The sequence below is a fragment of the Talpa europaea genome (genome assembly GCF_964194135.1).
Source record: "Talpa europaea genome assembly, chromosome: 4".
Lineage (NCBI taxonomy): Eukaryota > Metazoa > Chordata > Mammalia > Eulipotyphla > Talpidae > Talpa > Talpa europaea.
The window spans coordinates 46,311,430-46,337,052 of NC_140070.1; the positions used below are offsets into that span (position 1 = coordinate 46,311,430).

Sequence of the window (25,623 nt, forward strand, 5' to 3'; positions counted from 1 at the left end):
TTTAGATACATGCTTGAATTAAGAGAGGGAAAACAGCAAGAGAAATAGGAACATGCAAAAAGATTGATTGATTGCGCAAGTGAAAAAGAGAAACTGGGTGACAGGTAGGCAGCAGTGAATGGGAGGAGGGCACTAGAACTGCAGCCCCCTCCACTTCGGCTGGGTCCAGACTACCTGGGGATCTCCCATGCAACCTGGGACTCATTATTCTTGTACTCTGGAGCTGCCCGTACTCCTCTGTCGCTAGCACCTAATCTCCCCAAGCACAAAGCTGTGAGTGGAGAGGAGGGAGTATGTCAACATCACAACATCTCCATAGTCCTGAGTGTGAGTCCCTGAGGGGAATTGGAGGACAACTGAGAACACACACACCAGGGAGATGGGAACGGACAGAAGGTTCTCAGTGGGCAGGCTGTTTCTCTCCGGGTCGGGTTGGGGGCAGTTATGTGGGTCTTAGTTGATGACAGATGTTAGGACATGCCTGTTGGGAAAGAGGCGAGCAAGAGGCTGCCACCTTGCTCATCCTCAAGAAGTCCTGCACAGTTAGATTGTGTGCCAGTGAGTACCAACTATGAGTGTGGTGGCAGGGACAAGGGAATTGCTTTGAGACTAAGATGCCAGGTGGGGAAGAAGTAAGGACAGAGATGCCAAGAGAGTGGAGGCAAGATCACGGCCTGGTTGGAGGAAAACCCCTTTTGCCCTTGGGAGGTGGCACCACGATAAAGGGGATCTGAGTCACCAGGGAAGGCTTGGAATAACTGGGATGGGTTTATACATCAACCTCCCTCACTTCCTTTCCAGTCATTTTGTTGTTTTCAAATTCTCCACCCTTTGCCAGCTCCTCGCCTGCCCATTAGATCCGATTTGTGTTTGTGTTGTGTGTATATGTGCACAATTGGCTCTAGATAAGAATAATATTAGCTAAAGACATAGGAAATTATGATTGATGATTTTTGACCAATTAAAATTTTTTTTTCACATGGTTCGACACAAAAGAGTTAACTAAAATAAAAGCCCACGTAGAACCCTTCACAAATGCATGTCTTGACCCCTGTTCCCCACTCTGTAATTGTCTTGTATCTTATTTCAGTAAGCAGCATGACTGAGACAACAGAGTCGCTTGTACCCAGAGCTGTGGTAGTTGACTAAGAGCCAGATGAAATTTAGCAAGGCCATATCTGGAGAATGGGTGAGATTCTTGCTTCAAGTTTTTAGATGTCCAGAGAACTTGTCTTACTGCTTGCCAGTGTTTCTACATCTACCCCTTACCCTGTGGGTCAGTTAGGTTAGTGTACAGGTGGCGAGATCCTCATAGAACTCAGCTGAGCTCAGAAAACAATTTCAGCAACTGCACTGTAAGGTTTTGTAAGGAACCAGAAGAATTCAGGAGGCCTCAGCAAGCTTGGAGGGCTGCTCCAACTCTCCACCTGCCACTCCCCTGGATCTGCCTGCTTTTCTGCCACCGCCAAGGCCAACACTCACAGTATCTTGAATTCTCACTCCCAAGGTGAGGGCACCTGCTGGGCCAAGTGAGTTACCATTCAACATGGATAACTGTGGGTGGATGACAGACATTCAAGGACCAGCTGCAGAGTTTATGGGGTCAGGAGCAAAATGAAAACATGGGCCCTTATTCAAAAATCTAAGATTATGAGCTACAAGACAGTTACAGCAGGCTTCTGAGTGCAGAGTCCTGTGTGATTACACAGGGTAAGAGGCCATGAAGCCAGTCCTAGCTGGCTTAGGGGCAGAGGCCACAGAGACAAGCTATGTAGTCTCCTTAAGAGACCACCCAACTGTCTTGCCAGACCTTAATCCCTCACTACTTTCCATAGGAACTCATTGATTGGCTGTGACATGACAAAAAACTGGTGAATGAATTTAACTTTGAGTAAATCAGGGTCAAATAAAGAAAGGGAGCTTTGGGAAATGTCTTTCTGGAGCCTAGTGGATCATTCCAGGGTGATGCCTCAATTATCCCAATTACTTAACACAAATATCTGGGAAATGGCTTACTGAAAAAGTCCCCAGACCTTATCATGAGCTTAAGTTAGTGTCACAGGCAGGCAAAATTCCTGATTCTAGCTACTTTTTTATGTAACCAAAGTTTTGAACTGGCTCCCTACATAGCATAAGAGAGGAGTCCACAAGGTGCACTGTCCTGAATCCAAAAAATTCACACAAACCCCTATCCAGCTCCTTGGACAACCCACATATGCAGAATCACTTCCAAGTAGTAACATCTTTATTCAGGAGCTTGTTTCAGAATTTACTACAGGCTCTGCGGCAATTCAAACTTTCTCAAAGGAATTGAGTGCCCTCTGCTGGTGACTATATAGCATTGCTATTGTTTTACTCCTGATGCACAGACTTGAAAACACATCACATGACACCACTGTGGTTCATGGAAGTAAAGTTATGTTATACAGGCACTGGGATTGGTTGAATTTTTAAATGTTTCATGATTCCTGGGTTCTTAATAAAAAAATATTTTTTAGTTATTTCTCTCAATTATAAAAACTAAGGAAACATTTTGAAGCTCTGAATGTACTGAGAGGATTTTCTTCCCATTTCAGAATGGAGTGGTCATGGAGTGTCACCGGGGAGGTCACATGGCCCGGTGAGAGGACACGGTTTGGAATCCACTGACTACTTGAGTGATTTAGAACAAGTTTTTAACTTGAAACAAATTAACTTTAACTTGGAACAAGTCATACAAAGTCACAAAGGACAGTAATATCTAACTAAAAAGTGAACTGCAGGGCTAGAGACCACTCCTCTGAAACACACAGAAGGGTTCGGTTAGCCATGGCTGTCACTACTATCACCTATATTCTTATGAAGTGGGTAGATCCTCAACCCAGATTCTCTGTGTCCAGAGGACAGAGGCTGCCTCTCTATTAGCATCTGGCTTGGCCTGAGTCACAAAGGCAGCACTTGCACTGGGCACCCTAGTCTAAAACCACACCATGATCAATGATGCTGGCTTCATGAAATACACTTCTCACTGGGTGCATCTGGACAATTTTAAGTTATCAAAGTCCCCTTACATCCATCTTGCTAATCCTAGCCACCACTGTATTTTCCTTGAGCCAGTGCAAAGCTTTCCAAATTAAATCTTTTCAGTTCTACTGCACTATATTGCAGCTGCAATTAGAAATATGTGGACACTGGGGTGTCCTTTGTCTCTCTCTCTCTTTTTTTTTTTCTTTTTCCTTTGTCTCTTAAGGAGACTCACAAGCATTAGCACACTCATGAATGACTTCAAGTGGGTGAGGACCTCTACTCTTCAGTCCTTCTGGGTTGCTAGCCTTAGATGCCAACGGGGCCCTTGAAGGTGGTGGCCCCAATGCATGGGTGTCTTTGCCACAGCTGGAAGACTCAGTGTCAGCTTCAGGTCTAGGACTGGGCTGTTTTTTCCTTCAGTTATCAAAGGACAGGCACTGTGGGGTCTTTATTCTGAGATGAATGATTCTAGGCAGGATATTGATGTGTAGTAAGATTGGCCTGCATGTTTCTGGATTACCAAAGAGTTGTTACAACTGTTTCTGGTTGAAAACCAAAAATCAGTTAATTTGTTTTTTTATGCATTTTCAATGAGGGATATAGAAGTATAAGGCATGAACTCTTCCTGCAGAGTTTACAATCTGGGTAGAGGACAAGAAAGACACTACTTTACCCAGGCAAACAATTCCAGGAGATAAACGTCTGTGAATGTGTTTTGCAAAATACAAATTCTTAGACAAATGTATAACCACTGAGTTCACAGTGTTTCAGTTATATCTTCAAGGGCTGTATCATGTCACTGGATAAAACCAGTGTTCCAAGTAGTCAAAGATCTTATTCCAGGGGCACCAAAGGAGGCTGTAGGGACATAGGGCAGAGGTAACTATCAGACAATTTTTTAATGGGTAAACGTATCCAAAGTTTGAAAATACCTTGGGGAATCTTAGGAATCCTAGCAGTCAATGAGTGGGTTCTTTACATATCCATTATATCTACAAGCTCCACTCACATTCACTTAGATTGCTTCTTAGGGCGGGGTACACAGGAAGTCAATAATTCTTGTATCAGCTCCTCTTTGCCTTTTCCTCTCATATCTTTAATCACCTGTGTCACAGGACACACATAAGTAGTGTGCTAAACTCTGATAGTAAAGCAAAACTAGAGTTAAAGGCAAATATTTATCCAAATCATGTTCAAATACAAGCTAGTGAATGAAAAACTTAGGTTCAAAGAGCCAAATACTCTGCATTCCTAAGAAGTATCAAATCAGTTTCTCCCTCTGTAAGGATTTCTACATTGTACTTTTTCGCTACAAACTAAGCAGGCATGCATTTTCTGATCTACCACTAAAAGATCTGAATTAGGAGACAGAAAAAAAATTTTGCATCTATGTATTTTTTTCTCCAAATCCATCAATGAAAAAGGAGTCAGGGATCAGTTCCCTATGGGGGGAACATTCTCATGGAGGTACTGTAAGGCTAAGTCTGTCCACTTCATTTCTTGTTCTTTAACAGATTCTGTGGTGCCACCGTTGTCCTGTTCAGGTTCAGGAAGCTCGTTCTGAAAAGGTACAATGGCCAATCAGAATGATGGTACACTTTACATTAACAAACCCCTTAAAACTCAAGAGCTCTTAGATTGAAAGTCTGCTCAGTCCTAGAAACAGAGGGCATAAGTGAAAGAAGGGCATTCTGAAGGAAGAGCTAGAATAAAAAGATATGAGGAGAAATCAGAAGCAGCTCTCAAAGTGTACCCTGGTCCATGTCCAGTAGGGGATGACAATGTGATGACTCCAGCACTTGCGCAGAAGGCAGTGTGGCAGAGGTGAAAGGTACAAACTCCCAGAAGTGACTGGGATTTGAGTGTATGACTCTACCATTTAATGGGTAACCTGGGCAAGATACTCAAACTCTTGGAGTCTTTGTTTCTTCTTGAGAGAAAAATAGTAGCCATCGCCATGAAGGACTGCTATCAGTACTAAACAGGTAGTTTAGTCAAGGGTAAGTATAGTTTTCAGTATTCTGCATCCATTACTCAAGGAATATTTGTTTTTATTACTACTGAGTAGGAACACTGAAATAAGCTGACACTAAATCTTTTTTTTTTGGGTGGGAGGCTGCTTTAACACAATACTACATTGGCTGGTATATTCCTTAAGTACAAGAAATGTATTCAGAAACTATCTTGTACTCAACATGCCTATATAATAAAAGAGGTAAGTGGGGCACACTAAAAAGAAACAGAATAGCGATCTCCCCCTGGTGGTGAAGCACAGTAACATGCAATATCGTAAATGGCCATCCCATGTTGTTTTAGCCGTTTTCTTAAGATGGTAAACCATGGGCCACACTTAAAAAGAGTAAAATCTGGAATAGTTTCCTTATATATTGATTTTCAAACTTTATTGAGAAATTTTCATATAACATTGTGTAAGTTTAAGGTGTACAACATGATGATCTGAATCTTAGGTTACAAAATGATTACCACAGTAAGGTTAGTTAATACATTCATCACCCCACTCAGTTACCTTTTTTGTGCGTGTGATGAGAACTTTTCCCCTGATATTTTAAATTTAAATTTATTACTACCAGGACTCTGGACCAGAGTTCACAGATACATAAAATCATGAGATAAATAGCTGTTTTAATTAACTATATTACTTTTTTTTAGGTTAGCAAACTATTACTTAATATCCATACTTACCATTTCTCACTAGATTCCAATTTGCAGTTCAAGTATATATACATACATAGAATTTAAAATCATGCTCAATATATATGAAGCAATTTACTTAAAATATGCACAAGTATATCTGAATCACCTACATCGTGCTCTACAAACAGAAGACTGAGATTCAAACAGAACAAATTAAAAAAAATCATTTATTACAAAGCGATAAAACACTCAAACTTAAAGTTTGGCTCCAAAACTTACTTACAGCTGACAAAACATAAACAGGACCTTGGTTAATTAATTGTTTAAATCAGAGGTAGCAAGTTTGCTTCATTTCGTCCCATTTGTGATAAGCTTTCTACAATACAGTTTTCATATTGTAATGCCAACAAAAAAAATTACATGTGCTTGGGAAATAACGTATCATAAACATAACCATCTGTTATGGTATACTACAAAAAGGGTTGTAATTCTTTGCAACTACTCCTATGAAAAGGTCCAGTCTATTTCCCCCATCTTGGATTTGAGTAGCCATGTGGCTTGCTTTGGCAGAAAGAAAGCAGCTGCAGTGCCCGTGGGCCAGGTGGCTTCAGTTTCTTCTTACGCTACTCCTACAACCTGAGAGGCCACATGAAGAAATCTGGACTAATCTGCTGGCTGGCTGAGAGACAGTGGCCGTAGTCACCTCATCATGCCAGCTCACTGTCTGCTAATTGCCAGGTGTGTTCAAGTGTCCTGAGTTACCTCCAACCAGCCTGCTCTTGGCTGACTACAAAACATAACCATCCAGCAGAGACTGGCAAAGCTGGTGAGGACCAGCAGACCCTATTAGTTAAGCTATAAAATCATGAGATAAATAGCTGTTTTAAGCCACTACATTTCAGGATGATTTGCTATGCAGCATAAGCTGATATACTGCTCAGAATCACAAGACATGGGAAAAGCCAGGGATTAGCTGCAGAACCAGGCTATACTGGAAGTCAACACACTCACTCTCCAAGTCCTGTCATAAACATATCCAGAGTTTGGCAATTCCCCTCCACTTTCTCACTTTTGTTCAGGTCCCTCTTGCTTGCCTAGACTACTGCAATAACAGGTGTCACTATCCTGTCACTTACCCCTTTCTCCATATCAAACATTCTCTGATAATGCTGCAAAACTTACTTACTGAAACAAAATTTCACCCTGGCAGACTTCTATTCTGAAGACCCCTCATTCCTGGATGTCCCCAGGATGAGGTCTAAGTATGGGAAAAACACTCCTTTTGAAATCTGGTTCACACCCAACTTACCTGCCTCCTTCTGTGACAAATATTCTCCCTGTCCCACTGAATGCCTCACCAGGTCCCAAAGTATTTCAAAACTCTAAGCCTTTGCACATCTGTCCTTTCTGCTGGAGTGTCCCTGTCTACCCCCACTAAACTTCTGGGTTTCCCTTATAACCAGTATGACACTTCTCCAAAGTCATTCCTGATGCTCAACAGACAATTAGCCACTTCCTTTACTATGTAGTTGTTCACAAGTACTACTTAGAGCACTTATTATAATTTTTATTTATATATGCTGCCTCGCTAGACCCCAGGGGCAGAAACTGTCATTTTATGTTCACCTAGTCCTATGGCACACAGTAGATTTAAAAAAAAAAAAAAATGCCTGTCTAATGAGAGGGCAAATGTTTGTCAAATGAACAAAAGTTCTCAGCATCTATAATCTCACAGACCTAGGTGTAAAGTCCAAGTTATCAGTTACCAGCCTCTTGGGCACATGCCCCTCTGATCCTATCTCCTCCCTATAAAATGGAATTTTCGGGTTTTTTTGCAAGGTTGTTTTAAGGAATAGAGATTCAATGTCAGATTTCAACATTGGTGTATGGTATAAAACTGTTATTGAATAAATGGCAGTTATAATTCTTAATATACTCTTTTTTGGGTATTATTTTCCTAAACTAAGTTGTGACTTATTCGTTGAACACATTATTATCTCTTATTCTGAAATGAAAATGTGGGTGAGTTGAATTTTATTTCTCTATAAATAGTAGAAGCATCAGTCTACCAGCAAGCTTTTATTAACAGTTCTTTTCAGGGCAATAGGCATGCTTTAAAGAAAAACAGTCCCTAGGGTCTATTCTCCTTGTTCTATGACATAAATAGGACTTTTAATAAGCATTCATACAAGCAAAACTTAACCTTCTTGCAGGACAGTTTTCCAAAGTTTAGGAAAAAAAGAGTATTCCAGGAGACTATTGGTCTAAATGCAAAAGAAAAGCCAGGTATCTTCCCAATATTTTTCAGGGAACCTAGTTCCCTGAATGTGAACTTCTAGAAAAATGCCAACAGACTGACAAGCCACAGGTAGAGAAGAAACATAGCTTATATGCCTTCGTTTTTTTCTCCTTACCACTTTATGCATTAAACTCTCATCAGGCTTACTAGTTTTGGCATGGTGGACAGAACATACCATGGTTCAGAAAACTTGGGTTCTAGTCATGGTAGGATCTCTAAGTGAGCCAGTCATGTCAACTGTCTGAACCACCTTTCATATCTCAAGTAAAAGACTTTGCTAGATGCTCTCCAGTGGTCTCTAGAGTTAAGAGGACACCACAGCTTTCATTCCTTGGTTTTAATAGTTTATCTGTTCATTAATATCCCACCTCTATGAGGGTCTCCCAGATGATACATTTAACCTATTTTCAGCACAAATCATAACCTACCAGTGGTATGGCAACATCTTCATAAGGCAGCTTGTCTTCTCGCCAAGCATCATCAATCAAATCCAAGATCCTTCCATCTCTTTGTACTTCACTGTCCATTCTCTTGCAGTTTTAATCTTGTCAGATCTATAAATCAAATAGATTATATCTTAAATATGAGGACTGAGGAGATGGTATAATCCTGAACTAGGATTCCTTAGGATTTTTTAGCCAGGAGGTGTCTTTTGGCATAACATCACTAGGGTTAAGACTCCTCTGGTCACGCGACAACTTAATTTTAAGAGCATGATCCCTCTTCCTCTCAAGCAGAAGTATAGGCCAGACAAACACAGTGAAGCTGATAGACCAGTCTCAGAGTATGACAAGGGGCAACACATCTGAGGGCCTTGTTTACAAGACCACAGTAGATCTGGAATGCAGCTTTTCTCTCCTAATTTTCACATTCAACTTTCCTGTTCCAGATGCTTATGATGTGTCTCTGATTCATAACTAAGTCACTTTTCTGGCCCCTCTAGCCTTTTCTGCACCATTTTACAAAGGTTTCCACCTGCCTTGGCTCCTATCTTGGTGCTCTTAAAGGCAGGAGCTAATGAACATCCTGAATATGCCAAGTGATCAACCACAGACACAAATCCTCAAGACAAGATGTTGGCAATTATACTTGTTAGGCAACTGGCTCCCTTCTTAATATAGCAGCCAAGTTGAGCTCTGAAAGGATCACCTCCGGGTGAATAATAGTGGAAGGAACCCAGTTTCTGTGCGCCATTGGGGTTCCTTCCCAATTCTTAATGCTGTCCTGGTTTCAGTGCCTAACCCAAGTGGTCTAGATGCTTACTTAGCTCCTTGATCATGGCCGATTCCCTGTTGTTCTCCTAAACTGCTGCAGATAGCTTGGAAGGTAGCTCTGGGTTCCCTGAATCTGACTGCAAGATGGCCAGAATACTTGGGTCATAATTATATAGGTTGGGGTGGAAGAAGGATTTTTATGCCCACTAAAGAAAAAAGTGCCCAGCTACTTGTGCCAGTAGTGAGCCAAATGAGGCCTGTTTCACTCAAGAATTAATCCAGTACTCTTTCTGGTATAATTCAAAGTGAAACAACCCGTAATTAGGAAAGATACACACAAGGAGTCCTTACTCTCAGTTTCAGATACAATTTTGGAATTTTTGTTCTACAAACAAAAATTTCCTGCTGCCCTCCTTTTTTCTACTGCCAGTCCTCTCTCCTCGATGCTCTGAAATAACCTTTTCCCTGCTCAAACCTGCTGATTTTCCCAGGACTACACAGATTTCATCTTTTTGGAATTGTCTCAAAGCACTCCATCTGCCCTGGAAAAGCTTTGTGTTTTTATGATCCATAAAGAACTTAAGCCAGCTTTGTGACCAAATGTTCAGGTATTACTGTCTCCAACAGTAATGTGTACATATTGCGTGAGTGATTCTTTAGCACACCTTTCCCCAATTTGGCTTCAATCTTTTTTCACCTGCCCCTCTTCCAAACACTTGTCACCCTTCCCAGCCTTTGCGCTTAAGTCTCTTTTCCCCAACACTAAAACCTGCTTTTCCTTCCAAATTCAACACAGGCATCAGCGCAGGGGTCCACATCACATTTCCAGAGTTAAGGTGCCGAAAGGCTAGGCTGTTACTAGACAGACAGAACACCGTCACTGTTCCAAGCACTTGTCAGGCTTGACAGACTAAACCACCCACCCATTTCCTGAACACACGTCTTACACATGTGGCAGTCCCAGAGTCTGGAAGTCTCTTTATTCTTCCTTTTCCCCCAGCTAACTCCTCGTCAGTCTAAAAACGTAGCTCTTGGGTCGCCTCCTTCCCCAAATCTTCTCCTAGACCCAGGTGGAGCGCGGTAACCCGTCTCTCCGCCCACCCCGCGCTGGCCTGGGCGCAGTAAACGGACCCAAAGGGGAGCTCGTGACACTGCCTGAGGCAGGCGCAAGTTTTATCCACCTCTGCGCTTTCAAGCTCTGTAAACACAAATTTACACGATGAAAACAGGAAGGCCTTGGCCCCGCACTAGAATTGACCCTCGCAGGCCACCGCCCTCCGTCCAGGTGCGTGAGCCCGCCCCCCGCCGCGGCTTCCGGCCCGAGGCTGGCTAAACCAAACGTGGAGGCGGGGGAGGTCCCGGGCCGCCGCTCCAGTCCCTTTCCGTCCGACCCTACGGGCGGTCAAAGAAGCGATCATGAGCGCGCAGTGAAGACCCCGGCCTCCGCGACGGGAGTGGGAGCAGTCCGCCGCTGAGGAAGCACGCGTGCCCGCTCCTTCAAGAGCCGTAGGCTTGGCGCGCGGGAAACCCTTACCGGCACCCGGCCCAGCGCCGCACCCGCTGACGTCAAGCCCCGCCTTCGCGTCGATGCCCGGATGTGGGTGAGCCCATCGGCTTGCGCGGGGGGACAGTCTGGGAAGACGTTTCAATTAAAAGTGAGAGGGCGGTGGGCGGAACGAACGTGCCGACGCCAGAGCCTGGACGTCAGGTTGGCGCTGACGCGCGTGCGCGCCGCCGGGGGCGGGGGAGGTAACGGCGGGAAGGCTCGGGGGCGCGCTCGCGGCCGCGCTGTAACCGCATGTGCGCACGTAGGACTGTCGAGGGCTGGGCATGCCCTGGGCCCGGGGCCGCCGAGGCTCCGGGGATGCCGCCCGCCGTGCGGCGGTGTGGGCCCGGGCTGCTGGCCACCGCCGCCCGCTGGCCTTCGGGCCCGCCCCCGCCGGCCCGGGTCCGCTCTGGCTCTCCGCCCGCCGGCCTCGCCGCGTACGCCCAGCCCACCTGCGGAGGCGGACGTGGCCCTCCCCGGCGCGCCAACCGGGCCCGCCAGGTGGTCAGCCTCTCCCGGGAGGGAGGGCGTCGGGGGGGGCGAGCTGCCTTCGTGGCCTCATCGTCCCCGGCGGAGCGAGCCGCGGGCCTGCCTTCCTCTTCAGGGGAGGGACTGTCGGCACAGCCCTCCCGCCTAGGCTGCCATATCTGGTTAGCTTCCTAGCCTTGTTGCGATTTAGGTCGTTGACGGCAGGTGATAGTGATCCGTGTATGGCGAGGAGTTCAGCAGTTTTTTAAAAGTGGGTTGGTTTAAAAACTTGTAATGTTGGCACAGGCGGCACAGACATGTGGCAGACATCGCGAAGGACTGAAGTTGGGGAATCCCGAACTGACAGATCGCCCCACACAAATCAGGGATTGGAAATAAAAAGTGGGCTTCAAAGGACGGTTCCTTAGGAACATTTTTATTATGAAGATATTTGAAGAGCGTAAATCTAGAATGTGGTTTTTCTTAAGTCCCTGATGAGCCTGATGTCAGCGACTGGTCTACATTTGTGGTGATAGTTATTTGCACAAGGTAGTTTCCTTGAGCTTTGCAGCTGATTCCTTAAACCAGTTTATTATTATTATTTATTTATTTATTTATTTATTTATTTATTTATTTATTTATTTTGTGGGCCCCTCGCGGCGGCCGGGGAACGAACCGGCGCTGCAGAGGCTGCGGGCAGCCTCGCAGCCCGGCGCTCAACTGCTGCGCCACCAGGGGAGGCCCAACCAGTTTTTTATTTTTTAATTATTCCTTTTAATAAAGTATGTGTTGGGTAGGTGCCCCCCCAATGCTTACTTTGCTTTATAGACAAAAGAGATCATAGGGCTCATCCCATGAGCTTCAGTATTTACATTTATATTTAGCTGTGCGTATATATTTTCTTGAGTGTTTATCCCTAGCTTGCCCTTTGACTATCATTATCAGTGATCAGTACAGTAAAAAAAGGCTGACATTAAAATGGGTTAGAGATTTGTAAACCTTCAGATAGCGTTAGGACCTCTTAACGTGTGTAGACTCATAATTTTCAAATTATTGGTAATTGTTATACTGATGCCATTTTCCTCTCATTGGAAGGGTAGAAGACCTTTACTTAGTCCTGGTTCTCATGTGGTGTGGTGACTGATGATGACAGCAGCCAGTCTATTATGTCAGTTTCTGGTTTTAAAAAAAGAAGTCAACTTGATTTGAAATTCACCTAAAGCTGACATTGACATAGATCTCGAGAATTGAGGTTTTGATTTTTTATGTTACTTTAGGATTTTTCCCTCTCCAAGGACCTAGTTTTTTTTTCATTAGAAAATCCATAGTGCTGTCATCACAGATACACAGATTAATATAAAATCTGTAAATGTCAGTATTCAGTCTATGTTCAGAGTTACCCAGTTACACCATTATCTTCTTATAAGTGTACTTGTTTGGATCAAAAGCCTGTAGAAATCCACGTGTGGAATTTAGTTGGTATACCTTTTAAGTCTTTTAATATGGCAGTTCCTGACCTCCCATTTCTCCCCTGAATATTCTAAATTTAAGTGCATTTTCTCTCTAGTTAGATCTAGAATTGCAGTGTCCTGTATAGTAACCATCAGTTATCTGTGGCTATTTAAATGAATTAAAATAATATTCCATTGGTAGATAAATATTCAGCTGGTCCCCTATTGATAGACAGTTGTGTTTTCCTACAATTATAAATAGTGCTACAACATACAGCCTTGTGCATGGTGATTTTGTATTTTTGCTGTGTATCTTTGGGATAGATTCCTGGGATCAAAGGGTAAATGCATAGATATTAGTTGTTAGGTATTGCCCAGATCTCTATAGTAGTTGTGTCATTTTGCACTCCCACCCACCATGTATGTGAGTGCCTGTTTTCCCCTAGCCTAGTTGTCAGAGTAAATTGTCCAACTTCTAATTTTTGATTAATCTAATACAGAAGAAAGAATAACCCAGTGTAGTTTCAATTAGTATTTTCTAATGTGAAGCAAGGTTGAGCATCCTTTTCAATGTTTAAGATCATTTGCATTTTTTTTTTTTTCTGGGCAATGGTAACATTTATTGTTTATTGGAGCAGCCACAGTTTATTAGTCATAATATATCTGTCAGTCCAGGGTGTGTGTTTGCAATAACACCAAGACCAGTAGAGGGCAGAGCATTGCTATCTTCTTTTAAACAATTCTTGCTAGGTAGGCACATCCCATCTTTCAGCATACATTTATTCATAATTCTATCCAGAGTTTTAATTTTCTCTCACTGTCCTATTTTATGAGTAATTTGATCACGGTCATATAATATGAATATTTTTCCTGATCTGTAAAACAAAAAAAGGTTAAATTGGAGACTGTTAGGTCCTTTCTAGCTCTTAGGTTCCAATTCGTTAATGAATTTCAAAGTTTTGTCCATTATCAGATAATCCTGTTTGGACTCTTTTCCCTCTAAGATATAAAGTATGTTTTTCCTTGCTTCTTACACTTGGTGAAAAAGGCCTGTATTTCTTTTAATCATTCTAGACCAGATTTCACTGATTTAAAAGTCTTCATTCCAAAGGACCATTACAATAAATAATGTCTGTTGATGTGCTTGTGTAACTATGGAAATACTCAGATTGTCCTATATTAGTTGTAGAGCTACAGTTTCCATTTAATGTTAGTAGCAATTGGTAGCGGATCATCAGGCTGTAATTACTTAAATATGTATTTAATATGAACAGAGAATGTCTAACTGCAGAATTATCACATGGTGCAGGCAAAGAAGAATATAGAATGACATACTACATATAGTTGAATGAGGGTCAGCTTGGTCAGGAAAGGAATCACTGATGTAGCTATGACAAACTCAGAAAAATCAGTCCTTTATTTACCTGATCCTGAAGGGGCACTGATGGTGTTGGTGTTTGGCAGCTACTCAAGCAGCCTTCTGGTATTGTTAAACACATCACATTAGTAAGATTAACTTTACCCTCCCCCTTTGCCTTTAAAAAAAAAAAAAATAACAGAGATCTCAGTCTTAGTCTGAGAGCATTATTTTGATTCCTGAAATGGCGTCTTGCCCAGGTGTAGACTATGCATCTTCACTACTGTACTGCTGCCACCAGGTGGACATGGTGACGATATACTTCACTTTATATTTTTTCTTGTGTTAGGACTTTCTGATTTGGTTTGATTTTTGCTGCCAAGCGGCAGCTACTAACTAGAGAAGTCTGTGCTGATTAATTAAAGATATGGAATATTGTAAAACATCTGAATATTTTATATTGGCTGAGGGTGTGAAGTCACACCACCTAGGTTTGAATCTGAGGATTACAATTCACAACCTATTTGGATTAGTTTACCAAATAGGTTACTGAACCTTTCAAGTCTCAATTTCCTGAGAGTAATGGTATCTGTATTTTTTTTTAATCTGGAACATTTCATGAATTTTCACATCATCCTTGTGCAGGGGCCATGCTAATCTCTTTGTTGCTCCGTTTTTAGTGTAAGTGCTGCCTTAACGAGCACAAGTGTCTTTTATGAGTGTTGAAGAGATTGAACTAGACAATATAATAAAGACAGAACAGATTCAATGACTTTTAGCTTTTATTCTAAATATTGCTAATTATTAAAGAATATCTGGAATACATAATGCATTATATATTACCAAATGTGTATTACTAGTGTATATTACTAAATATATCAATGTCTAATGTGACCCAAGGAAGTATAATTTTATTAATAGTATTTTTTAATAACTAGTTCCAATGCCTTTAGGATTAGCACTTTCCTACATATTGAATAAATGTCCATCTATAGTTATTAGAAGCATGCTATTTATAGTATACATTTAATTGGCTATTAGAATACCATGCAAAAACTGGAAGACACCTTGGAGAGCATAGTTCATGCTCCTCATTTTACAGATGCAAAAACTTAAGTTCAAAGACACAAAGCTACTTAGTTGCAGAGCAGAACTATGTCCTGGCTCCCCATCTACACAGTACTGTGAACCTGGTACTGCCGCTCAGTTGCCATACAGTGGACCAAAACATGGGCTCTGCAATGTCTTATAATTGTATCCTGATTTGGCAAAGTGGAGTGAAACAAATTTTTTTTCTTTAGGTGTTTATTTTATCTAATATTGGTGTGATATGAAGGATAACCTGACTGGGGAAAAAAAAAAAACTTCTCTGGCATATATATATATTTTTTAATAGAGTCATGTTTTATTTATTTATTTATTTGTTTGTTTGTTTTGTTTATACATGCACTGGGTACAGTCAGAAGCGTGGGAGGGTGAGAGAATTCAGAGCCAGAGCGGGGAGCAGAGCAGGCAGAAGGACTGAAGTACACTGCTGAGGGGAGCAGTGGGCAGCAGGAGAGGTCTGTGTGCCATGTGGGACCCTCCTCTGGTGGCTGGGGAGCAGCTGGGGATTGAACCGTCGCCGCAGAGGCCGCGGGCAGCTTCCCAACCCAGCGCTCAATCGCTGCGCCACCGGGGAGGCCCTCTCTGGCATATTTATGCATGGATAGCGAAATATTCCTGTTAGTAAATTGAGAAATAAATGCAAATAACATGTAGTGTTATTTTCCAGTCAGTTCTCTGTGTCTCTGGGACACCCTCTGTGTGCCTCTGTCACTGCATTTATCACACTTGGGGGACATTTTTGGTTAATTTTTTTCTGCACCTAACTGGACTCTTAGTTCCTTGAGAAGGGCCACATCTTTTATCACTATATATCTAGTGATTGGTACAATCTGGAATTCTTTTTTGATGAAAGAATCCCCTTTTCGAAACAATGTAATTTGTAGAGAAGGCATTAGGGCAGTGGGGCGGGACCACACTATAGTCCAAGGACCATTATTCATTCAGGGTTGAGCCTTTGAAGACTGGGGGGGGGGGGGGGGGGGGAGGTGGGGGAGGCTGTTTCTCAGGAGTGAGAAGTTGTTTGACATTGATTAGCATTTCAAAGATTTGTAGTAAGAGGTGCGAAACCTACTGTAGGTGCTACTCATCTCGGCCTTAGAAATATATTTTTTAAAAGATTTGTTTATTTATGCATACGAGAGCTGGGGTAAGGCCAGAGATGTGGGGGGTGAGAGGATTCACCAGAGACAGAGTGGGGAACAGAACAGGCAGACCAACTGAAATACACTGCTGCGGGGAGCAGCAGGCGAGACAGAAGAGGTCTGCTGCGCCATGTGGGTTGCTCCCTGGCCAGCTGGGGGGATCACACTCCTGCTGCAGAGGCTGCGGATTGCTTCATAGTGCAGTGCTTAACCCCTTGCACCACCAGGGAGGCCCTTGGCCTTAGGAATTTAAGGGTGGTCTTTCCTCGGTCTAATTTTCCTGTCATTATGGTGTGTCTTTCCCTTTTTATGGCACTCTGTTCTGTCTCCCTTCCCTTTCTCTGCTGGGCTCTGCTCTGCAGTTCTCCAACTATGACTAGCCTGGGGTGGGGCAGAGCGGGGGTGGGGGCACGGAGGGCAAGTAATTGGAAGGGGAGTTGAGATAATTTTAGCCCAAAGCATCCAGCATTTGCCATGGTGAATTGCTACACTAATTTCCGGGGCTGCAGGAATGACTGAAATTGTTTTTTTATTCTTGAGGGATGAATGTAAGGAATAAGGGTATGAAAAAAACTCATTTCTGATGTAGTATAGCCCCTCTGAAAGAACTGTTAAACACTAGGAGCAATGAGGTGCAGAAGAGAGGAGGGCCCACACAGCAGCATTTTAGGAGTTGGGTTTTTTTTAAGAAGATTCACAGGCCTGTCATCTCAAGGGTGAATAGGATCTCCTGTGATGGACCACAGACTTCAAGCTACATATCTCCTCTGATGTGTAAGACACCTAAGTTCCTCTCATTTTGTAAGAGGGGTTTGTGTCAGTGCCCTCTGCGTCTAGTGCCCTACCTCCTCCCTGGCCCACCATTACATTAGGAAGTGGGATACAACACTGAGGTGTTTGTTTTCAATCATGTGGGGAGAGTACCAACAACAATTTAGCTAATTTTAAGTAATTTTTTTGAGTCTGAAACGTATTTGATCCTAATATTTCTTGAAGTAATAATACCCCTTGACAGTTTCTGTAGTTATCCTCAGCAGTGCTGCATTTTCTTGTTAATTATATGCTTTCATTCACATTCTTAGGCTTATAAGTTGGCATGTTAGAACTTAAAACATGAATTTTCTCTGATTGATTCTTTTCGTTTTCCCAGTTGCCAAAACAAAGGGGATTTGGTGATGGAGGCTTTATTGGAAGGAATGCAAAACCGGGGACATGATGGGTAAGTTTGCTTTTGACCATAAGCTTCTCACTTAAATTTGTAAAATCGTTTCCCAGCTAGCTTACTTGCTTCCCACGCTTTTTATTTTGGCCACCTGAGAATATGGTATAAACTTACTTAGATTTTTCCTGAAGCCTTCCCTAAAATATGACAAAAGAGCTAGTTATTGATTATGGAAGTCTTTCTCATAGTTCAGCTTATGACTTTATTCCTGTGTTTGATGAAATGACTTAGGCTTTTGATTGGCTAATTAGAGGAAGACAATATTATTGATATGAACATTAAAAAGAAAAGTTCAGAAATCCTATTCTTTACTTCTTATAGTTTGTTTATTCACAGTGTTCTACCTTCGTTAAGTTTATCTGCTGTATGTTTATGTGTGTTAGATGAAAAGCCACTTGGACAAATGATCTTAAGTTTCTGTTCTTATTTATAGTGGATTTTTGACATCCTGCGAAGCAGAACTACAGGAGCTTATGAAACAGATTGATATAATGGTGGCTCATAAAAAGTCTGAATGGGAAGGGCAGACACATGCTCTAGAAACTTGCTTGGATATTCGTGAACGGGAACTTAAGTCTCTCAGGGGTCAGTTGGATGAGAAACACAAAGAGGTAAAGCAGTTGATTCACTCCTCTTTTAGATACTTTGACCTTGACTTTTATATTAAATGTTTCTTAAATATTTGTTGAAGAAAACATTTGTTTGTCAAGTTAGTTTTTATATTGTCTTTTTGTCTGATGGTTTCTTATAGAAGGAAATTTCATTGTGAAAATGCATAAAAATATGAATATTTAAGGATCTTGTTACCTTGATCACATATAACACTTGCATAACCTCTTTAAGAAAATGCAGAGGGTGTCACAGGATCTTTATGTAACCCCCATCCTATTATGTGTCTATATTAACATTCAATTTAGTGAAAGTTATTTTTTATCTTATTGTAGCTTGTAACTAATGCAAAAAGCAATGTTAAGGTCAAAATTCAAGAATTTGCTTTTTTAAGTTAAATTTAAATCAAAATTTAGAAGAACACTTCAAAGGCTTGTATGTACCCTTGTTGAAAATTAAGAGAAAAGGAAAAAAAGAGGAAAATAAAAATTATTTGCAATCTCACCATATAGATTTTGGAGTTTTGGGGGGAAGGTTTAATAATTGCTAATTAGTAAGAAGCAACACACTGATATTAGAAGGGAAGCAGAAAATATTTTCAAACGCAAGCATTGCCCTTAAGTTTCTGGCATGAATGTCCATCTCAGAATGACTGGAAGGATTGTAGGGAAATAATGGTTCCAAGCCCTACCTTAAGGGACTTTGTAGTCCCTAGACTTGCTAGTAGGATTGTGCTCATAAGTGCTGTCAGTCAGGATATCCAGTTACACTTTCGTGGGTCGTACACTTTGAGATTGTGAGTCTGGTTATGGCACTTCTCAGGAAAATTTAGAAATGTTTCATGAAACAAGGGAAGAGTTTGGTTGATAAAAATGTTTTTATGTTTTTCAAGAGATTTTTGATTGTAGGCTATTTATACTTTGTGTCAAAGTAAAACATAGTAATATTGGCCATGGATATCATCTACTAAACTGGAATTTATTTTAAAATTTGTGTAGACCTCTTAGTATTTTAAAATTTGTGTAGACCTCTTAGTATTTTAAAATTGCACCGCAAACAATGATAATTGCATGAGATGATAATCATATTTGATTTTTTAAAATAATCACAATTTAGGTAGGGTCAGTGCTCCTTCTCCTACTGTAGCTTCCATCTATTTCTTCTAGGGTAAAACAAAAGTAGTTTTGCTTATTAAGTTAACATGATAATGGCTTCCTACTTAAGAAAAGCACCATGAATATACATTATGTATATACAGTATACACTGTGAATATCTAAATCAGTACTTGTGTTAGAAATACATTGAAGAAATTCCTGTGTGTTTTTGTGTGTGTGATCATGACCATATTTAGTCACTCTTGAGTCTGTCTGAACTTATTCCTGTACGTTAGTTTTGATGTCAGGGCCATTATTACCATTATTTAATACCCTAAAGAGAAATTAAAGGCATGGAATGGATAGGTTTGATGGTAAGGACTTGAAGATTACACATTTGGCCTGGGGACATAAAAGAAAATTTGAAATTGCAGCTGTCTGGCCTATTTGCTGCTTCATTGATTGGCTGCTGAAAGTTGATTAAATTCCTCAAAGTAAAATGCTTTTACCAAACCTAGTAATGGGAAACTATTCTGTAGAATTTTTCTGTGAAATAGTATTGGTAATACTATGTTCATAACCTACTTTGAACGGTACCTGATATAAGGTCTAGAAAATAAGACTTTTAGTTTTTGTCATTCTTATTTATTTGAAAGTTACAAGCCTACAGGCAGGCACTCTGTGGTATAAACCAGTGCTGCTCAAATGATAGATACATGATGAGATAAAAGTTTGCACCAGAATGTAAATCAGTACATTGCAGCTCCTTCATTTCATAGAAAGTTTTGCTACATAAAATTGTCAGTTGCACTAAACAGTGTGTTTCATCGCATAGTTGATTTACATTCTACCTCATGCTCCTTATCTGCTACTGGATTGCTGTTTGTGATCAGCTCTAGCTTGCCTGCAGATCATACCATACAGACAGAGTACTAGGATACACAACTCATTTTGTGAGTGAGTGCTTTATGTGTTTTCTGATTACACTGTTGGGATTGGGTGGATTTTAATGGACATTTTTGCTGCTCTTACCTTTTAAACGTCCTACAGAACAGGTAGACCTAATGAGATGAGCGAGGAATTTGGCTGAATGGCCTTGGACAAATAATTTTCAGTTGAATGGCCTTGGACAAATAATTTAACCTCTCTGAGCCCCTGTTTCATCATGAGTAAAATTAGGATATAATCTCCATGTCCTGTGTTGTTATCAAGGAGTTGCTATTTAAGAAACTTTGAAAACTATAAATAGTATTTAAAATAATCAGTAATTTTAGCATTTTTCCTTCCATCACCAATAATGACAATTTCAATCTTTGGCTCCCTTTCTCTGTCAAATGCTTGTGTTTAGTATTACTCTTAGTATTTAACCTTTTTTGTCTCTTCTCTTCTTGAAGAAATTTAAATCTTGTTGCGTGTCCATTATAAGCCAGAAACTGGTACATAAATAAAATTAAGTAGTCTTTTCTTCATATTTATGTTTGCCACATATAGTAGCTAAAAAGAAAAATGACTCTACAAGACTAAACAACAACAAAAAGTAGTATAGGCTTCCCCAGTTATCAGAGTGTAGGAATGTGTCTGTTTAGATGAGATGACAGATTATTTTGGGACTCTAGGAACACTATTGTCATTAATTTAGAGGGAAAAAAATTTCGAGCATTCCCTAAACTGAAAAATAACCTACTAAATAGGTTGTTCCACTTTGGATAGCTGAGGAACAGTGGGGTGATGTGCCCTACCCCACTGAACCTAGGGTTCTTCCTTCCTTCATTTCAGTTTATTTAACTGTTTCCTTTGCTCTTCTCCCTGCGTTTCTGAAAGTAACATTTTATACTGATACTTCTTAACTTTCAGTTTTGGCTCTGTATGGTAAGTCTTGTATATCTTAATTTTCAGTTGGATGTTTTTCAGTATTTACCTCGTTGAGATGGTAAATATTATTAACAGTTGAGCCTGATAATATAACAATAATCATACTTATATTTTGTACCTTTTTTTGTTTTCCCAGGAATTAGTAATTGTCTAATTTTCTTGTGCTTTTAAAAAAATGTACCTACTATTGATTTTTCCCAAGCTCTGACACAAGTGTAAGCCTTCTTTCAGTATGTTCATTCATTGTAGGTAATCTTTCCTGTTTTGGTTTTCCCCTGTGAAGACATCTTATTTGGAGCTCATTCTCAAATAAGGATAAGTTACTCTTTATGTAGCTGTCAACCTGGGAACTCCCTTCACCATTATTCTGGAAATTCCTATGCTTTTCTCTTTTTTTGCTTTGTATTCTCTGCCATCTTCTTTATAAGTTTACTTCTCCATTTTGGTAGAGCATACTTTTGAGAGCTTACATATCTGAAAATATTTATCCTCTTCCAAAGTTTAATTGGCCATGGAATTCTGCTTTAGAAGGAAACTTCACCCAGGATATTTTTGGTTAAGTGTGACCCTTTCAGATTTTAACATTTAGTAATGACAAACTAGTTTGCCCCACCCCCCCTTCACTGAAGACAACTAGGCAAGTTCAATTAAAAAAAAAAAATCTACTTGAAGAGAGTGCTAACAAAGTAGTGAAAGAATGATCAGTCCAGAATCTGGATTAGGCTACAGGTTCAGGAGGGGAGACCAGGGTTTGGGGCAGTAATCAGCTGAAGCTAGAGTAGGCAGCTGAGAGGTTGAGAGGCTGAATGGGATTTTTGATAACCTCAAGGAGCTAAGAGAATAAAGGACTGAGTGTCTATCTAAGGTGGCTCTTGAAGACAGAAACTGACTCAGGGCAAATCTAAATATTAGCATTATCATACTCAGACTTTATAATATCTGTTTCCTGTGCTCAAGGAGATAAAATAGAAGATAGAGCATCTCAAGAAAGAATTGAAAGCTGTTTTTAAAATGTATGAAAATTATAATATTGAAAAATAGGAAAACTGAAGTTAAAACCTTAAAGATGAAACATAATTCGTGAACTGGAAGATAGAACAGAAAAAATATTCAGAGTACAGAACAGATAAAATAACAGAAAAGATGAAAGAGAATAAGAAAAAGATGACACAGTGAGAAGGTCTGAAATGTTTTTGGAAACCCTGAAGTAGAAAAAAGTGAGAATTGACAGAAGCAGTATTTGAAGATAAGTTGACTGAGATTTTGACAAAAATGAGGATGACCAAGTATTTAAGAGGTACAAGAATCTCAGGCAAGATAAATAATAAAAAGAAATATTTGCTTAGGCTGAAAACTACAGATAAAACAGAAATCTGAAAAACAGTCAAAGGGGACAAAAAGGTTATATACCAAGAAAAAAAAAAAGATATTTTATCTATAAACAGATCCTAACAGTGGATAAAACAGTGAAAGCTAGAGGACAGCAAATTATCTATTATGGCTTTTTCCCCTTGCCCAATCAGAAGTACATACCCAGAATAAAATGGAATTAAAATGACATCTCAGTTTGACAAAAATTGAAAGAATTTGTTACTAGAAGACATGAGCTAAGGAAATAGGAAGGAATGAAAGATAACAGTAAACGAGCGGGTAAATCTAAGTGACTATTGACTCTATAAAACAGTGGCCTTGTAAGTTTCATTTATATATAAAATTTTGATGGTATTTAAAACGGACTGCTAAATGGAGTTGAAGTATTTCTGTAGTCCTTGGGTTGCATGTCAGTTGATAAAAATACTAATTGACTTTGGATTTAAGTTAGATCCATGTTTTAATCTTGAGAGAAACATTAACAGTACATAGAGTATATATCTTCCGAGCTCATGGGAGAAAAATGGAATAAGAAAAGAAAGTCCCAAAAAAAGACAAGAAAGGAGAGTAAAGGAGCATAGAGCTCGAGTATAAATAATGATGGGGTTCAGATGAATGGGTTCAGATGTTGGGGTTCAGTGTGTGAGTGAGTGAGGTCCTTAGTTTCCCTCTGAGAAGTTTCAGTAGAGTTTCCCATTCAGTGGCACATGGTGAGATTACTAAGGAAGAAATATACTTGCATAGAGACAAATGCAGGCAAAGGCTGCATTTTAAAGGTTTATTAGGAAAAAGATGCCTGCATAGACACAGGCAGGTTAAGAGCTGCCTTAGAAAGGATCAGGTTTAAGAAAGAGACATCTGCATAGATGCAGGCAGTCTTGGGGACAAGACCTATGTTTTGCCTGGGCAAGGGGCATTCTTTTATAGGTTTCTTTGGGAGAGATTCATTCCTTTGTAGAATTTTATCTTTGGGTTGAGGTTGGGTTGGTTTACAGATAATCCTTTTTGGCCCTGCCTCAGATTCCTGGAAGATTCCATAACTGGTATAACAACTGGTTAATCATCCTTACTTCCATCACTGGCTTTTGTTCTTGTGGAACCTTCCATCTAAATTTTTCTACTCTAAGCTTCCATCAGTGGCACTTAATAAGAGATTTAAGTCCAAACAAGTCTGTCATGTGTAAATGTATTAAATAGCCTAGTTAAAAGATAACAGTTGTCCTACTAGGTAACAATAATTAATCCCAGTTATTTAGTTTTTATAGATACAGCCAAGTGAGAAGTAAATACTAAAATAAAAATATATACCACACAGACATTCTGAATAAAAAGATGGTGTAATTATATTCACATTTGAAAAAGTATTCCTGAAGCAGAGTCAGTGACCATAACTGAAGGTGAACAGAGAAGCGTTTCATATGAAATTGCAGGTTACATGACCATAGCAGACAGTCTTGGTGGTGGCCTGCGTCTTATCCTTTTTGCTCCCTGATTTCATCTTGCTGTTACATATAGGTCCCTGATAATGCCAGCACCCACTGCGCTGTCCCTGCCTTACTCCCCTACCCCTTTCTTTTCCCTTTCTCTTTCTCTCCATACCCTCTCCAAAACAAAAACAAAAACAAAACCCTGGAATTGCTGGGCAAGCCTCAAGCAGTAGGAGGACTAGAATTGATGGAAAAATTCTGCAGTTTCTCATCCCTTACAGGAAGAATTCTGTAATACCTTCCATTTGATTCCTTGGTGAGTTTCCAGTGGAATTTTAGCCCCTGCCGCTTACTGAAAAAAACAGCTAAATTATAACCCCCTTCCCTGGGTCACTCGCTCATGCTTCCTGTGATTATGTCCAATTATAAGCTCCAAAGTTCATGCCTCAGGCTATCCTTTCCGGGGAACTTAAGCCAAAATAAAATCTGAATTTGTAAGTATCTAATAAAATAGTCTTCAAAGAAATTTTTCTTTATCTGTATGTAAAAAGTGGCAGAACTACAAGGAGAAACAAATGAAGCACCAAAAGTAGCTGGGGATTTTAATACACTTTTCTTAGTGGAACAAGCAATAAACATAGTAAGCATATAGATATGAAAAAATTCCAGATTTGACCTAATTTATACATACAGAGCATTGCACGACAGGGCTGCAGGAGTGTATGTTCTTTTCTGTCACAAAACTCTTTCCAAAATTGTCCATGGTCTGGTCCATAAAATAAATATTGACATAGTTCAAATACTCACAGAGTATATTCTCTGAACATAGTGGAAACAAGTTAGAAAAAGACACCTAGAGGGCCTCCCCTGGTGGCGCAGTGGTTTAGCGCTGCTGCCAGCAGCCTCTGCAGTGCCAGTTTGTTCCCTGGCCACTGGCGAGGGTCCCACAAAAAAAAAAAAAAGACACCTAGAAATTAAAAATCTTTTCATGCATTTCTGTAAATGTTTTTCTAAGTTTATTCACTTTAACTATAATGGAATTTTTTAAAGAGAAGTTTTGCATTTTTACATAGTTAATATATCATTTTAAATGATTTTTCATTAATTTTAAGGTTAAAATTTTTCTCCTATCCAGAAATCCACTTAGATTTTTTTAAAAAGTAGTTTTCTTTTTCCTGTTTCACTGATTATAATTATTCTTCTAGCTTAAACTTCAGAATCAATTTTTCAAATTTCAAAAAAAATCCTACCAGAATTTTTAATTGGAATTGCATTAACTCCTTGTTTTATAAGACGTTTATTTCTACTTTTTAAACAATCACCATTTTTTATTGTGATTGAGATTACTTCCTCCTATTCCCCATCCTTTTTCCCCCTATTCACTCATCAATAGATGAAATTCTAGCTGGTTATGGCGAGGTTTGGAAAAATACTGATGGATACTGATGGAAGTGAGGACTCAACCTGAACTAGCTATGGCTGGTACCAAATCACTGAGAAATGGGTTAGGACAGTCTTTACTCTGGTTGGTAGAACTGGTTTATCTCAAATGAGGTAAATGGTAAAGCAGGTATAAGCCTCCTACTGTCTTTCCACCTGTCATTACTATTCTGCACTTTGACCTAATGAACTTACTCTTGAAGTCACATTTTGGTTTAATATTGCATTTCCAAGGTTCTTACAACTTTTTAGCTTAGGTTTTTCATGAGTTGTTTAGAATAAAGGATTGAGGAAAATAAATCAGACAGTGAGAGCAAGTTTTCACCTAAGCCTAGAAATTCT

The 25,623-nt window shown here is 40.2% G+C and overlaps 2 protein-coding genes across 6 annotated transcripts in view; one reads left to right on the forward strand and one right to left on the reverse strand.

The window, feature by feature from the left end:
• Nucleotides 1–4,440: 4,440 nt before the first annotated feature.
• ANAPC13 (anaphase promoting complex subunit 13) lies at nt 4,441–8,487 on the reverse strand (the record flags this gene model as incomplete). The annotated part of the gene is made up of 2 exons (XM_084232325.1): nt 4,441–4,566; nt 8,389–8,487. 2 exons carry the CDS (start codon nt 8,485–8,487, stop codon nt 4,441–4,443), a joined length of 225 nt encoding a protein of 74 aa, XP_084088451.1.
• Nucleotides 8,488–17,399: 8,912 nt separating this feature from the next.
• The window catches only part of CEP63 (centrosomal protein 63), a gene marked incomplete at both ends in the record, with an annotated part of 30,985 nt that continues 22,761 nt past the window's right edge, over nt 17,400–25,623 (forward strand). For 2 of the 5 annotated variants that reach the window (XM_084232188.1, XM_084232190.1), the window contains 2 exons: nt 17,400–17,464; nt 17,901–18,078. In XM_084232188.1, coding sequence (XP_084088314.1) covers nt 17,421–17,464; nt 17,901–18,078 — 222 coding nt within the window. The remainder of the gene's footprint in view (nt 17,465–17,900; nt 18,079–25,623) is intronic. The other 3 variants (XM_084232187.1, XM_084232189.1, XM_084232191.1) reach the window with 2 other exon arrangements.